Here is a 16,950-nt window from a genome sequence, read left to right as displayed (position 1 = left end):
ACACACTTGCTTACTGTATTATAACCCAAAATTTGAATGTTGATATTTTTCATTCACTATTAAGCTCAAGTTCTACCTCTTCTTAGAGAATCTCTGCACAGAAAACGTCCCAGTCTCTCTTGCGTACTTTTCAGATGCTTCCTTTACATCTTTTGTCTGAGTCAATAATGACTTTTTATCAGTCTGTTTTCTTGTGCTATCGTAGAATACCTTAGACAGGGTAATGATTAAGGGAATGCAGTTTATTTAGATCTTGTTAGTCTGGGGGGAGTTCCAGAACATAGCGCAAACGTTCACTCAGCTTCTGGTAGTCCACTTTTCATTATTGGCAGAACGGAAAGGGTGCATCTGGAAAAGCCAAAGTCAGAGATGTTTCATCACATAACAATACTCTCATAAGGAACCAATCCAGTTGGAGAAATAGTGAAATAGTTAGCTTAATCCTACAAGGGATCATTAATTCACTTTAATAACCTAGTTATTCCTTAAAAGACCCACACTGTCTCTGAATATTGGTTTCTTTGAAGACATGATTTCACCTTGAGTTTCAGATCAGTCAAACCACGTTTTCTCACACATCAGAATACAAACAATTTAAAAGAAACATCATACTATCTTTATGTTTAAAATAATTAGTAGAGTGCCCAGGACATGCCAGATATTTAACAAATAATTACTGAGGGAAACGAAGTTTTTTTTATTCTTTGTAATGATATGGAGAGTACATTATATATACACTATATATTATATATACCCTAAGATACAAAGTTATCAAGAAGAAATAAATTATATTCACTCTTGTTCCTTTATGTAACTGATAAATTAATAAAACACAAATCACACAAATATTAGATGTACTTGATTTTCATATGTAATGTGATCTTTAAGAAAATGAAGATTTAAAAGTCTTAATTTGAAGTATAGATCTACATGTATGAATGAAATTCAATCATGCATTTTTTTCCCTTTTAAGCTAAAGCATAATGATTTTCAGATTTTAACATAGGAAATTACACTTTACTCTAAATATTAATAACATATAATTACATAGCTCATCTTCAATAAGAGTATGACAGAAGCTAAAAATAGGTTGATTTCAGCATTCATAGTGATGTCCCTGCCTTAATCACATTTATTTCTCAAGAACACTTTACTTACTACTCTTGTCTTCTAACTAATTTTTTATGGACTATCAAGGGAAGCATCACTTAGAGAATGAACAAAGAGAGAAGGTACATGTGCACAAAGCAAAGTTTAAGGATGGCAATGTTGCTAAAATGAACTGCCACAAGAAAGAGCAGTACTGACAGGCATGGTTGGCAGATCATAGATGCTCTCTGGGATTATAAGTGCAAAACTATGGGTTTGGTGCCTCAGAAAATTGAAAGCTATTTGAAAGCTGAATTTTTGGAAAGTAACTGTCTTCTGAAACAGAAGTGACAAGAGCATCTAGCAATGTTGGGTGCTTACTCTGAAAGATTTTAACAAGTAATGGTTTTTTAATTGCCAGAATAACCTTATGAGATGGGTATTATCATTTTCACCATTTAATAGATGGAAATACTGGACTGAGAACCTTAACATGCCTAAGGCCACAAAGCAGCATATGGTGAGAGGCTAACCTAATATTGACGCCTTGCCCTAGATCAACTCTTTTAATTACTTCCCTCCCTCTTCACTGACAGAGGCAAATAAGAACAGTCTGATAGTTACCGTTCTGCCATGCAGTGTCTATCTTGTTATAATGTGTGCTCTCAGCCTTCTTCCATGTCAGCTGTTAACTTCATAAATCAGCAAATGTGAGAGGAAACCATCGAAGAGGACAGTTTTCAGATGTCATTTTGGCAGTGGATGTAAGCAACATTCTCATCCCCTACTTCTGTGGGACTCAGATAGTACTCAGCAACAAACCCTGAGTTCCCTGCGATTAAAAACGTCTAGAAAGCAAGTTGTCATATATATGCAAGTGAGTCTGAAAATTAGCACACATTTAGTAGTCTTTTCTTATTACACAAAGAGACAATAAAAATATGGTAAGCAATACAAATTAATTTCAACAACATAAAAATATTTCATCGCCTTTCTTCTTCCTGAACTTCTTATTTGTTGTTAGACTTTATGTCATTTGACTATACTCATTATTTCTTTGACTATACTCATTATTTCTGTGAGTTTCTTCTCTTTTAATCTGATGATTCAAAGGCAATAGAAGAAATAAAAGGAGTACAGAGATGTGAAAATCAATCAAATTGACCACTCTTTACTGGTTATCCAAGCCTTGATAGTTGTGTTAAATGTGGAGAGGGACAAACTGAGTTCTGTCATCTAAGCAGAACACCATTCACAGATCGAGGTGTTAACAATATAGAAGGGTTTAAAGCAAAACCGTGAAAGGGGTCCAATAGTCATTTTAATAACTAATATGCCATATAGTATTTCTGCAGTTTACACTTAGAAGATGCAGCCCAATAAAAATACCAGTATATGTTCTTTTTCTTCTAGAATAGCTGCTCTTTACCCATACAACACAAAGAATTTCTAATGATGTTTGAAACTCTCAGAGCTTTTTATTTTCAGGTATGCAGATGGATAGATAGTATCATAGTCACTGTTCTGTTTCTGTAAAGGGACCCAGTGACCAAGTAAACTCTTATAAGAGAAAGCATTTAATTGGGGGCTTGCTTATAGTTTCAGAGGTTTAGTCCATTATCATCATGTTGAAAAGCAGACAGTAGATATGGCAGGCACAGTGCTAGAGAAGCAGTTTAAAACTACATCCTGACACTCAGGCAGAGAGAAAACTGGGCTTGACATATGCTTTTGAAAGTTCACAGCCCACTTCCAGTGAGACAATTCATCCAACAACCAACACATTCTAATCCTTTTAAATAGTGTCACTCCCTGGTGAGTAAACATTCAAATATATGAGCCTATGGGGTCCATTCTCATTCAAACCGACACAGGTATATAGATGATAAACAGACAGACAGACAGGTAGACAGATAGACAGAGATTTTGCATGAAATATTGATAGAGTGAGTCATTCTACTTGTGAGTAGAGAAGGCTTTGTGAAGGAAATGATATTTAATTTGCCTTTGTGTTAGCTTTGGTCCAGTCTGGGCTGTACCTACAGGAAGAGTGTAGCAGTTTCAGAAATAGTGAGAGGTACGGATAGAAGAAACAGTAAGTAGGAAGTCAAAACGAGTAGAAATTTTTCAGTTTCAGCCATAGAGGTCTTGCTAAGATTTCCAAGTAAAGCTGCAGTGGTAATTATTTTAGTTGATTGAAGATGTTTCTGGCTGTGAGGGAGAGAGGACTTGATATATGCATATCACAAAGCATGTAAATGTTCTCATATGTGTTGGAGAGTAAAAAAAAATGAATAAAGAAATGACAGCAAGTGCATGGGGTCAAAATGGAAAAAAATAAGCAGAAAGGAATGTGTCAATCTTCCACATCCACTTCTTGGACTAGATCTGAACCTTAACAGAGTCAGAGGCTAAAGTTGTCAAAGAGGCTCTGTTTTACTGAACTTCTTGTCATTTAGGGTCTCAGTAATAGCTATTATTGCAGCTAGGGGCAAAATACAGTGTAAAGTCCAGGAGCAGAGAAGCACTTCTCCAAGACTGTGTGGAAGATAACAGCATTCTGACACACTGAAGAAGAATGGAAGGACACCATTCAGCACTGTAAACTATTCTAAGCACCAGCTTGTAAAGCATGAAGAAATAAGCTCAGGGAAAGACATGGATATTTCTAGCTCCAGACTCAGATTACAAAGATGCTGGTATTAACACAGAGTCCATAGAAATAGAACCATTATAGCTTTTTTAACATCTCTGAGGCAGTCTAAAAACAGCAGACTTCAAGAAACAAACACTTTTAAAGTGGTAAGAACCTACAGGTGCTCTGTACGTTAACTGAGTGAAAAACCAAAGAAATTTGTATCCTTATTACTATATCATAGATGACCTTCGTTAAACTTGTAACACCAGATACTTGATTGACAATTTCTCAACATTTACAATACTGGAAGAGACTATTTTCTAGTGGACGTAGTTGGTCAGATTTGATCCTTTCATGGTCATACTGGGCTGAAAAAAATGATCAAAGTTGTTAAGTAGGAGTCTCCCCTAGTCTTGAGGTCAAGGTTAGTGACAGAGCTCTAGGATTCTGTCCCTGGGGATATACAACAGTTGCAACAGTGAAGTACATTGAAATGGGCTTCCACATTAAAATGTGGAATTAAAATGGCAGATGGAAGCTGTGCTTCAGATCTTTCTGAGCATATTTTAGAGAACAATGTACCTGAACAAGCAGAGTAAAGACCAGAGAAGTCTGTTGGAAAATGTCTAGGAGACTTTCAGAGGGAAGATGGGAGGCTCTCAGAGGGGATTTTCTCACACAGTGACAATGTAAGCATTTTCTGATGAGCACTAGGTCCACTAAGGCCAAGAGGAGGCAGAGGAAGAACTAAACTGATCGGCTAAGATCACAACTTCTTATGCAGGAACCACATTGGCTTAAATGACCTAAAAGCCTTTACTAGTCTGGGGATTTAATTGAAACATACTCATATAAAAAATGATCAACAGAGGCTTGTAAAGATGTTTCAGTAGCTAAGAGCCATTGCTATTCCAGAAAATCACATTTCAATTCCCAGAATCCACATGAGATCTCATAATAATCTGTAACTCTAGTTCCAGGGGATCCAATATCTTCTTTCTTCTGAAGACTCCAGACAGGCACATGGTACACAGACATACATTCAGGTCAAGCATCCATACACATAAAATAAAAACAGAATTTTTAAAAAATCAATTAAAAACCTAACTCCTTGATTCATGAATATATAATTTACATTTAAGAAAGTGACTATCGAATTTCTATAGGTCTGCACAATGGCACAGTTTTGCTTTGTAATAGAGATACGTTGGTATAATTGACATTAGAAGAAATGTTCTGGCCACAGTGTTTCCAATCTGAGTTTTACATCTTTTTGCCAATAGGATTCAATTCTGTGAATCTACAAACTATTACACACGAAACCTTTCTGCTCAATTATAAGGGGGTCATACATTCAACGTTCTCTGTGTTGTGTTTGGGTATATTTGCACAAGATGTATGTTCAGAGAGAGGTTGAGCTTCTATCAGTTAATCTAGAGGTTGCGATATTAATAGGTTGCACACTTCATTGATTTTTAATTAATTTTCACCAAGACACAGAGGATAACTACCACAGCCCACAAATACCTCCTTTCTCACTGCAATCCACTTTTTTACTGATCGGCTGCTTAAGAAGCAGAAGCAATCCATTTTAAGCACACCTCCCTGTGAAAATGCCTGCGTGGGGATGTTCCAGAGTTCACTCCTCCCATTGTCATCATGTGGGCTGGAGGTCACTGGCAGGGAATTTATGCAGCCAGGCAGGAATTGTGTTGGTCCAGACAGATGAGCTTTTGACTTGACATTTATTCATTATGAAAACAAAAAGCTTCTCATGTGTACTTTTTAATTTACCTTTCTCACCTTTCTTTAGCCTTATTGATATCACCCTTTTGTTTCCTTCAGAATCACAAGGAAGTTGTTATCAAATTGTGACTTTCCAAAAGCTTGGGAAGAGCACTTAAATCAGATTTCAACAGAAAATACAGGAAACCAGAGAGGAAAGTTCCATTATATTCACCAGCCCTAGAAATCTGTAGATGGTATTTCCATTTGCTTCCTTGGGACATGAATGCCAAAACCCAGGGTTATCCTAATTGCTTCAGGATTTCTCTTTCTCCATCCTGCCACTGGTGGTGTAGATTTTAAATTTACTATGCCCACACTGTAAAGAAAAATTCTTTCTGCCAGAGAGCATTACAAAATTTTGGTTTTCTGGTTCATTTAATCAAGCTTCAAACATATATTTTGTGCTAATTTAAATTGCAGAAAACACATGGTCAATGAAACAAATACAACAAACAGAGTATGGACCCTAGTAACAAAGTAAGTGCCATGTTCCTGTGTTTGTGGTAAGATGGTATAAAGAAACCAACTGTGGCTAGGCATGCTGGTACCTGTCTGTAATCTCAGAATTTGGGAAATTAAAGCAGGAGAATTAATGCAAGTTCAAGGCCAACCTGATCAGACTGACTCAAACAAACAAAAAGAAACCTATTATATAAAAATATCACACACAAATTATCTACAGTACATAATACTTATTAAGGGTAATATAAGACAAATTTCTTGGTGTATATATTTACCATTCTCATTACTGTAGTCTATCCCTTCTATTTTTTATTGATTTTTATTGAGATCTACATTTTTCTCTGCTCCCACCCCTGCCTTTCACCTCCCCTTCAATCCCCTCCCAAGGTCCCCATGCTCCCAATTTACTCAGGAGATCTTGTCTTTTTCTACTACCCGTGAAGATTAGATCTATGTATGTCTCTCTTAGGGTTCTCATTGGTTGTCTAGGTTCTCTGGGATTATGATTTGTGGGCTGGTTTTATTTGCTTTATGTCTAAAAGCCACTTAGGAGTGAGTACATTTGATAATTGTCTTTCTGGGTCTGGGTTAACTCACTCAAAATGATGTTTTTTAGCTGCATTCATTTTTGCCTGCAAAATTCAAGATGTCATTTTTTTCTGCTGTGTAGTACTCCATTGTGTAAATGTACCACATTTTCCTTATCCATTCTTTGGTAGGGCATATAGAATGTTAGCAGGTTCTGGCTATGACAAGAATGCTGCTATGAACATACTTGAGCACATGTCCTTGTGGTACAATTGAGCATCCTTTGGATATACCCAATGATGGTGTTGGTGGGTCTTGAGGAAGGTTGCTTCCTAATTTTCTGAGAAATCACCACACTGACATCCAAAGAGGCTGTATCAGCTTTCATTCCCATAATGCAGCATATCAGCAATGCAGGAGTGTTTCCTTTACCCCACAACCTCTCCAGCATAAGTTGTCATCAGTATTTTTGACCTTGGTGTAAGACGGAATCTCGGAGTTGTTTCGATTTGCATTTCTCTAATAACTAAGGATGTTGAGCATTTCATTAAGTGTCTTTGAGCCATTTTATATTCCTCTGTTGAGAGTTCTCTTTTTGGATCTGTACTCCATTTTTTTTATTGGATTATTTGTTCTTTTTATGACCAATTTCTTGAGTTCTTTGTTTATTTTGGAGATCCTACCTCTGTCTGATGTGGGTTTAGTGAAGATCATTTCCCATTCTGTAGGTTGTCATTTTGTCTTGTTGACTGTGTCCTTTGCTTTACAGAAGGTTTAGTGTAGTTTACCCCCTCTATTTAGAAAATCATATGACTAAATCATATTCACTGCAAAGACTCCTCATAACTTGTCAGTGTGTGGAGGACAAGCGAATGCTAACTGCTCAACCCTAAGTGAGTATCCCTATCACCCATCCAAGGCTCAGAACATCACTGAAGAGGGGGTGGAAGGAGTGTTACCAGCTGTAGGACAGGAAGGAGTGCTGCTGTCAAGTATTATCTGTGGGACAGGGCATGGCTGACACACCCATGAACTCACCACATCAGTGGCTATCTACCTAAAGACCTGTGCTAGACTGGGCCTGTCTACATTCCATTAAATTAGGAAGGGGGATTATAGGACTTCTGGGCTCCTGGAGAAACTATAGGCATTTAAAGGTTGTAGGGGAAGGAAGAGTCATATTTCTTAGAAATTTAGTCACTGGCACATTGCTCCATGTGGGCAAATAACCCCCACCCATAATTACACATGTAACCCTGTACACACACACACAAACACACACATACCATATGTGTGTGTTTCTCTGTGTGTGTACACATAAATATAGTTATATATACACATATGTAGTTGTAAAATAATTTATAATTTTTTAAGACAATGTTGTACCATGTGATTCTGACTGGTCTAGAACTCACTCTGTAGACCAGCCTGGTCTTGAACTCACAGAGATCTACCTGCTTCTGCCTCTCAAGTGCTGGGTTTAAAGGCATGAGCCACCACATCTAGCAAAATAAATTTCAAAAAAAGAAAAAAATAAAATCCACCCATTTTATTTTGATAACAGCCTTGTACATTTTCAATTCACCAACTCTCTTCCTACATCAAGACTGAATGTCACACCATCTAGGTTTGAATAGGTGTTCTCTGTGATGTTTGTCTAATGGGTTGATGAGCTCATTTTTTATATGTGTTCAAATCATTAAACAGTGTACCAGCATAGTTTGATTCTAAAGCAGCTCCATTCTTAGAGAAGCCAGCAAAACTGAATCGGTTTGTATAGAAACTGCAAGTGTTTGTCCTCTACAAAAGTTTTCCTTTTCCTTTATTCAGTATTTGTCTCTTTATGTCACTTAACCAATACTTTGACTTGTTAGTCTTCTCTATGGTTTTATCGTCTGCTGACTGTAGTTATCTCCATATAATCACAGTGGGAAAGGTTTAAGATCACTGGTTTTGGAAACAAACAGGCTATGGTCAGCTCTTGGTCCTATGAGCTGTACACTGCACTAATGGCAATCATGGGGCAAGTTCTTTTACCTTTCTGCATATCAGTTGACTCTTCTTCAGAAAAAGGTAATTAAATACCAATATCCATATCACCTTGGAGTTTTGTGCTTTTATTTGTGTGGAGCGCTTAGAATGCCCTTCATGGAACGCATGTAAAGCATGTTAACTATTTTATAATTCTAATTGATATAATGTAAACATATATAATCATAGTTTATTGTCTCCACATGATCTTCGTGTCCACTGTTAACCAAAAACCTCTCTATGTTGTAATTCTACTATTACAACCTGTTTAAAACATCTCATAGTGTAACCAACAGGTTATATTGCTAGGTAAATTTACATCATTATACAAATTGAGTAATTCATTGATGTTTTAATGTTAAAGAGATGAGGAAATTTTTCAGGTGGTAGTGGTGTAGGCCTTTAATCCCAGAAATTGGAAGGCAGAGGCTGGCAAATCTCTATGAGTTCGAGGACAGCCTGGTCTACAAAGTGAGTTCTGGGAGAGTCAGAGATGTTACACATAGAAAGCCTGTCTTGAAAAACATAGAGAGAGAGAGAGAGACAGACAGAGAGAGAAAGAGAGAGAGAGAGACAGAGAAAGAGAGAGAGACAGAGACAGAGAGACAGAGAGAGAGAGAGAGAGAGAGAGAGAATTCAATAATCATTGATACAAAAATGGACAATACATTAATAGGGATATGAATTCTTGTTTATATCTGTCAAAATTTTTTGTCAAATATTTGTCTGACCTTAAGAGAAAATTTAGTGCAGCACTGAAAAGTAATAAGCTGGGGGGTTGTTTATCAAAATATATTTAAATTTAAAGTAGCATGAATAAAGCATGGCAGTGTAATCCATGCACTATGTATTAGAAGTAGCATGAAACTCCACTTAAGACAATTTAGCTAAAAATAAATGAAGTTATGAAGGGGAGTTGCACGGGTGCACATTAGAAATAGCCTCATGGATTGTTACAATGTACACAGGAGAGAATCTGAGTGGAGAATATAGAGAAACTGTGATGGTAGCATACACAAATTAAAGAGCATAGTAAGCTTTAGCAAAAAAAATCCTTTGTGTCAGAGATCCTGATAAAAAGTTATGGGGATATCACACACATGTTACTTCCTATAAACAGTCTCTAAGCCAGGCTTGTATTTAGGAAGAATTTTTGGCAAGGAATCCTAAAGAAAGCATGTGCTTTAGTGAGAAAAGCAATACTAGACAGAGAAAACAGCGGATAGGATAAAGTTGTCTTTTTCCAATCCCATGGAGGACCCTGGAATTGAAACAGCTCTTCAAAGTGTTCCAAAGAGGTATGGCTTTCTTTTTTTTTTTTATGAAAAGGAGAACACCCAAATAAACAGCTCCATGTGCTTATGGGTGTCAGTGCTCCAAAACTGATGCAGGTAACACCATGAGATGAAGGTATAGCAGTAAATACGTGGTTCTGAAGTGATTTGAGGAAGCACACGGTTAGACCTACTACACAGAAATACTGACTGTGCATTACTTGGGCTAGTTTTAGGGAAAAAATTGAATCATATTTTATTGACTTTTATTAAAATGACTGAAAACTGGTGTTTTGATATTTAAAAGTCCTAAAGTCTACAGCCTAACACAGTCTTAGTAGGAGAATAACTGCAGTAGGAAATATGACAACTAACATGAGGACTGTATCAGCCAAGACAACCACGCAACGTTCCCTGTTCATCTGAGAAGAGTAAGAGGTAGAAATCAAATGGGAAGCTCAAGTCGCCTCCCAGCAATGCTGAGTAACAGGCGGATTCCAAAATACTCTTCTCCTTCCAGGGGTTAGTTATAATTTCATTAAGAGGAATGAATTTGAGGTGATGTATTTATTGAACAGATTCATCTTAGTATATTGAATATTCTAAGTATTTTTGTTATGCGACACCCTGAATCCTCAAGATAATCATTTAAAACCTTCTGTCTCTTCTCCGTCTTACATGGGATGAGTACTTGTGGGCATATGTTGCTTAGCAATGTGCCAAGTAATTCTTCCTAACGGCTTTCCATTCTATGTTCTCTCTACTACGACCTCCAGTGGGCAGAAGACTCCCCACTTGGCCTATTCGCAGAGCCTCCATAGTTTCCCTTCATGACCATTTGGATACATTAAGTGACTTCACACAAAAAGCTTCCTTTCTTTTTGTGAACTCGCTCATACCTTTAGCCCTAATAGCAGCAGGCATTATGTCTGGAGTTTTCCTGCTAAGAATTGCTTTTAGAAAGAGAGATTTTCATTGGAAGTTGGATTTCCCTAACATTCCTGCTATTTAAAATGAAAACAATTTTTTTGTTTGTTTTTGTTTGTTTGATATGCTTTTCCTCACCCCAGAGATTAATGCCTGAGAGCTGACTGTAGCCTGAAATTTTTAGCTCCATGCATGTTTGATGAAATTGTAACATGAAAAATATTAGAGAAGAAAATATTTATTGTCACAAATTTCCGTGTCCCTGCTGACTTCTTTCCACTTTCTGCAGCAAGGAAGAATGCATTTTTATATTTAATAAAAACATAATAATTATCCATTTTAGCTATAAGCCTGTATCTCAGATGTCATTAGATGGAAAAGGTCACTACCAGGTGTTCATCCTTGCTAGGAATTCTAATGTTAGGTGTTCCATTGTTTTATTTTCAGACAACAGTTCATGTGACTTGAGTACAAGTCAGACATTGAAAACTTTAACTGTAAGAAAATTTTCCCTTGAAATTTTGCATCAAAGTGTAATTCAAACACCAAAACTAAAATTTCGCTTTTTTCCAGCTAGCTTATACTAGCTGTGATGTGTATTTTAGGAGGTGTGATAAAGCTTGGTGTAAATCAATGTCTAATTGGAACAAGCAAAGGAGCATTGGAGATGGTGCAACTGCTAAAAGTTCAGATAAACTCAGATGTAAGACTTGGGTCATGAAGTAAACAAACCATTCCTAAATCACAGTTCCCTACAATTCTCCTCCATGCTGTGTGGTAAGGGGTGCACAGTCCCCTACACTTCTCCTCAGTACTGTGTGTAAGGGATGAACAGTTTGATAATTTTATTAACTCATGGAAAACATTTGTCAGCATTAAAGACTTTTATAGTTATAGTTATTCGTGACCTTTATCTTCAGTAACTTGCTGATCACGGTGATATATTTATGAAGACAAAATCTTCAATATATTCCCTAAATAATTTTTATCTATACATAACATTGAGGGTGAATAATTATTATAATGAGACTTTGAATAGTAATAATTCTGAAACTCGTACCCAACATTAATCATGGCAGTTAAGTTTTAGGGTGTTTGTAGCACTACAAATGTTTTTCGAATGCTATGGCTCATACATTTTTTTTTTTGAAACAGACAGGGGAACTTACTTAAAGCAGTGTTTGTCTAATTGAGGATTGTTGATATTTATCTGCGGAACACTGGTGAAAGTTTGCGAATTCTACAGTTACAATAAACCACTTACTAAGGGCTTTATGTTGACCTTAATCTCCACAACAAGCTGGGAAATAGATGCTATTGTGGCTTTTTTAAGAGGAGATGAGATGATAGAGAGAGAGGTTAAACAGCTTGCCCAGATCACATCTAGAACTTTGTAGGGCTGGGGTTTGTACCAGAAAACTGCCTTTAGAATATATAATCTCCCCAATTCTTCATTTGCTATACTATGCAGCCTAAACAAACTGAAAAGCTCAAAAAGTGAGCAAATTATAAACAACTTTATGATTTAGTTAATGTTAAATATACTTTTTTAAAAAAATCAATCAATTTCATTATGCCCAGAAATTTATATAGATAGTTAATAATATTTTTCTGCAAAAGTATGTTTTATAAATCTGTGTTACCTATGTTTGTTAATTTTTGTGTGCCCAAATTTAAATCAATAGGTTTTAGAATCCTAGTAGAAAGAAATCAAATCCTTCTATCTCTTGCTCGTTAGCTAGATCACTTGGACCAAGTGACATGACCTCAGGTAACCTAGGCTTTCTCATATTTATTGTTGAAGAAAAATGGGGCATGGTTCACATAGTTAGGTTGCCCCACAGATGTAGAAGTGTTTTATTTAGCACCCACTGTGTCCGAAGTGTGTTGAGCTCGTAAGAGTTGTGGTGTGGATGGTCTCATCATGCTCTTTCCAGAGTTGGCCAGCTTGCATCATGACAAAATCCTCAAGGCAGAGAACAAGGTTTCTTCTCCGGCCAGTGTTGTGTCCTCTTGTAGTGAACAAACTTCTCATCTTCCACTTCCAAGGACTTCAGACAGCTCACTTTTGTCACTATTACTTCTAATAATTGTCTGTCACCTTAGTTGCACCCTGCTCATTCAAAGAATAATATTATTTTGAAAGAACTTAACAGAAATTTTGACTCTAATGAGTTCTTCAAGTCAGAAAAAATCTCATCTTAATGACTGTATTGTAAAACACCTTTTATAAGCAATGCGAAGACAATTCAACACTAACTCTGGGTGTGTAAGCGTGATTAAGGTGGGAGCATACCTAGTGACAACAGTGCCTCGGAGTGAGAAAGAAACCATACAAATGTATTTTGATAATTTAGTAATAGCCTATGCTTCTGTTATTAATAGTACTACTTTGGTTGAGAAGACAGGGTGGAAAAAATTATAGAAATTGTCAGTTGGTTTTCTGAATGAAGTTCTCAATATTTTGATTGTTTTTCTTCACAAGTAGTAGTAAGATTCAAGATACTCCGCTATCTGGTGAAGTTTTTAATGGAGAATGTTAAAGAACTTTTAGAACCCTTGAACATGTGTCAATTTTAAAAGTGTCTAAGGGGTTAAAAGCATATCTCAGCAGTATACTGCTCTAATGAAAAACTACAGGCCAATTGCCAGGACCTATATAGGGCAGTTCACAACCAACTATAACTCTAGCTCTAGGAAATCTGTTACCCCCTTCTGATGTCCATGGGCAGCTGCACTTGTGTGCACATACCCATGTACATATCATAATTAAAAATAAAATTAATCTTTAAAATTAAAGACACTTAGTCTATCTGACTGCTATAACAAAATATTACAAATCAAGTGATTTATGTATAATGGAATTTGTGCTATTCAAGGCTGGTAAACAAATTTGGTCCCACCAACCTGCTTCCTAATCCTAACCATAGTCACCATGATTGCACTCAGGGAAGAGAAGAGATCTCTCTGGGGTCTCCATTATAGAGTGCTTAGTTTCCCAAAGGATCCTTCCTTACCACCTAATCATCACTGAGGCCATCTTAGTACCGTAACTTTCAGAGTTTAGAGTTTCAACATATGAATTAGGAAGGACCAAAAACATTCACACAATTGCTAATTTTAATGTGTTGTTCGTTGCTAAGTGTGTGTGTGTGTGTGTGTGTGTGTGTGTGTGTGTGTGTGTATCTCCTTTTCTGGCTTCTACAGCACTGCATGCATTTGGAGCACAAATATACTTGCTGGCAAAAATCTTACACATTTAGAAACTAAATAAACATAAAAAGTCCTATAAGAAATATAAAATCTATTTCCATTTGCACATTAATTGAAAGAATTGTCATATATGTAAAAGAACCAAAAATCACTCTTCTTTTCCATGATTCTATTTCCAATGATGAACCTCTTAGTCTGTATCTATGCCTTGAAATTACCCTCTCCTTGGTAATCCTTCAGCCTCATTCAGTAGATGAAACAGTCACTTAGATAGGTAGGATCCAGAGAAATGATAAAAGCAGAGGGAAGTAATAGAATATGGTAGGATCTGGAATAACTGGAGGTCAGGTATCCTTAGCAAGGCATAATTGTTGTTCAGATACAAAGAATAACCCTCACTTATGTGGAACTAAGAAAGCAAAGGGAAATGGGAAAAACTTAGGGGCTATCAATTCACGTCTGCCATTTTCAGCCTTGTCAATGCTTGCATATTATGGCAATGGTTCCTGCCTTGGGCTCCATCTGTATACAGTCCAAATCCATTTTATGTATTGGCACCAGAATGCTATTTCCAGGAGTGCAGTAAAATTTGGACAAGCATCCCCTTTACAAGATGACTTCCTTTTCATGGCGGTATAGGTGTGTGCTTCTTGGATCTCTTCTTACTGTTAGGCTCACTGCTCACCACTTCCTGCCCCATGTGTCATTCTTTAGACATACAGAATGGCATGCCTTTGGCCAGGTGCACATGTTAATTAGTTTTAATTACTTGTTCTATTTGCTCACGGTCTTTCTCTCCAAGCCTTAGCCTGCTTGGGAACCTCTCTCAGTTTTCTTCCCTCATGTCTACTTGCCAGACTGTTCCTCAGGATGTAGCTTCTCTTCAGAGCCCTTCATGTTTCTTCCCATATGCGTCCATTACTATTTATTTCCCCCACTTTAGTAAATCATCTTCTCATCTTTTATTGTATGGAACTTATTTGATTCTTTTTTCACCTCCCCAGCATCTAGCACAGCGTGCAGAACATAATGTGTGCTGTCTGAACATGTAGACCTACTCATCAGTATACTGAAAAAATGCTTCCTATGTCCTGATCTGTGGGGAGGAATAAAGAAAAGGATTTTTTTATGAACATTCTTTAAAAGGATGGAATTATTTGGAAGGCTGAGAAAACATGTCAATAAGCTTATATAATTCTGATCCTTTAAGACCCGAAAGAGCCGCTTGTTCTCAGATTTACCTTATTTTTGGAATATCCCACCTTATGTCCTAAAACAGTACCATTTAGGAAAGAGGGCAAAAATCCCATAAATACTATTTGTGAGTTGATTTCAGAAAGCATGAGTAAATGCAGTGTCACCTAGCTGTTGACTGATTGGCCCATATCAGACGGTATCTCCACCAGTTGTATTTGATGGGCATTTCAGTGGAGGCTGGCTCCCAGAGCTGTGTGAAGCAATCTCCTCTTTACACTACACTGGGTCTATAGTTCATAACGTTTTGACCTATATGATTTATGTGTCTGTTTTCCACAGCTTTGTTTTGATATCAGAAACCATTAATCCTTCAAAGCTGTGCAGGTGTAATGCTAACTGCCAACAGCAATGATTTGTAATTGGAATGAGAATGTGCTTCAGTCCTTTTATTATAATTCTGATATGGTTTTGAATGACCATATTTTACAGCTGAAAAAAATCAAATATACAATTCGTTCACATTCCGCAGTAAAACCACATGTTCACTCTTACCTAATCCAGGCCCAAGTTTTCTTTCTTTGGCTTTATGTAAATTTGGTACGTATGTAAGTTGTAATAACACTTATGTACCTGCTTTCTGAAATATAACAATAGCCAAGCTATTATTTGTGTGGATCAACATTCTTATAAATTTATATTATATATATAAACATTTTTGTATGCTTAAAAATTAATAAGCTTTTTTTCCACCAACCCACCTCATGAACAATCAGCAATAAATTTTATTTTTAATTTCCCTGCATGGTTTTATGAAGAGAACATATTAAAGGCTAATTTGTAGGTCATTATAAACTATGTCCTCTCACTTGTGAGTTCCTATGATGACAACTAATGTCATAGGGGCCTTTTATTTAAAATTGGACTCTCATGAACCCCTAGGGTATCCTTTATTCTGTGCATAATGAGTAAAAATAATACAATTCTTCATCCTTGAGAGAATCTATGCAAATGATTTTGGTGCCATCAACCCTTGAGTGAAGGATTTTTAGTTATGAATACCTATGTTTGTTTGGAGTGACTGTGTAGGATGAAGATGACACTAAGTAAAAAATACAGAGAAGAAAATGATGAGGGGTCTGTTGGTCAGTTCAAGTCTATGTTTGCATATCGATTAAAACACCTGCACACCTCTAATGAAAATGTTTGCAAAAGGATATCAGGTTCCTGAGAGAAGCAGGCATACATTTAACTCATTTTCAAATCATTCATTCTTCTTTAGAGAAACTATGGAGCAAAAGCCCAAAGCTTATCTGTGGTTTGCCTTTTTCTTACAACAGATTTTTACTATTTCTTAAAATTTTTAAATTTAATTTTAAAATTTCCAGGATTCTGCCTTCACTTTGAGAAATGAAGTAACCCAGTTTACAACACGAAGAACATCAGATGCTATGTGACTCCCTTTGTGGAATTTGATTTATTTTTCAGGGAATGATGTACCTGGAAGAAAGACGGCTTGTTCATCGGGATCTGGCAGCCCGTAACGTCTTAGTAAAATCCCCAAATCATGTGAAAATCACAGACTTTGGACTAGCCCGACTTCTGGAAGGAGATGAAAAGGAATACAATGCTGATGGTGGCAAGGTAGGTATAGTGGAGCGGAAGGTAACTCTGTATCTCTAATAATGACAACTATGTGATAATCCCTAAAGACTCAGGATATGAACCTTTAACACAGGGCCGTAAAGACTGTCCCATTGATCCTGAGACTACAGATCTATTCTGGGATGACAGCTTATGTACTGA

The 16,950-nt window shown here is 36.7% G+C and overlaps 1 protein-coding gene across 4 annotated transcripts in view; it reads left to right on the top strand.

The window, feature by feature from the left end:
• Nucleotides 1-16,950, top strand: part of Erbb4 (erb-b2 receptor tyrosine kinase 4) — a 1,041,831-nt gene that overhangs the window by 964,776 nt on the left and 60,105 nt on the right. For all 4 annotated transcript variants that reach the window (XM_085698741.2, XM_085698747.2, XM_085698750.2 and 1 more), the window contains exon 21: nt 16,633-16,788. In XM_085698741.2, coding sequence (XP_085554867.2) covers nt 16,633-16,788 — 156 coding nt within the window. The remainder of the gene's footprint in view (nt 1-16,632; nt 16,789-16,950) is intronic.

The sequence above is a fragment of the Myodes glareolus genome, chromosome 1 (assembly GCF_982192425.1).
Source record: "Myodes glareolus chromosome 1, mMyoGla1.1, whole genome shotgun sequence".
NCBI lineage: Eukaryota > Metazoa > Chordata > Mammalia > Rodentia > Cricetidae > Myodes > Myodes glareolus.
Note: the sequence above shows the minus strand (reverse complement) of the source record. Positions and strands in the feature narration are given on the sequence as shown.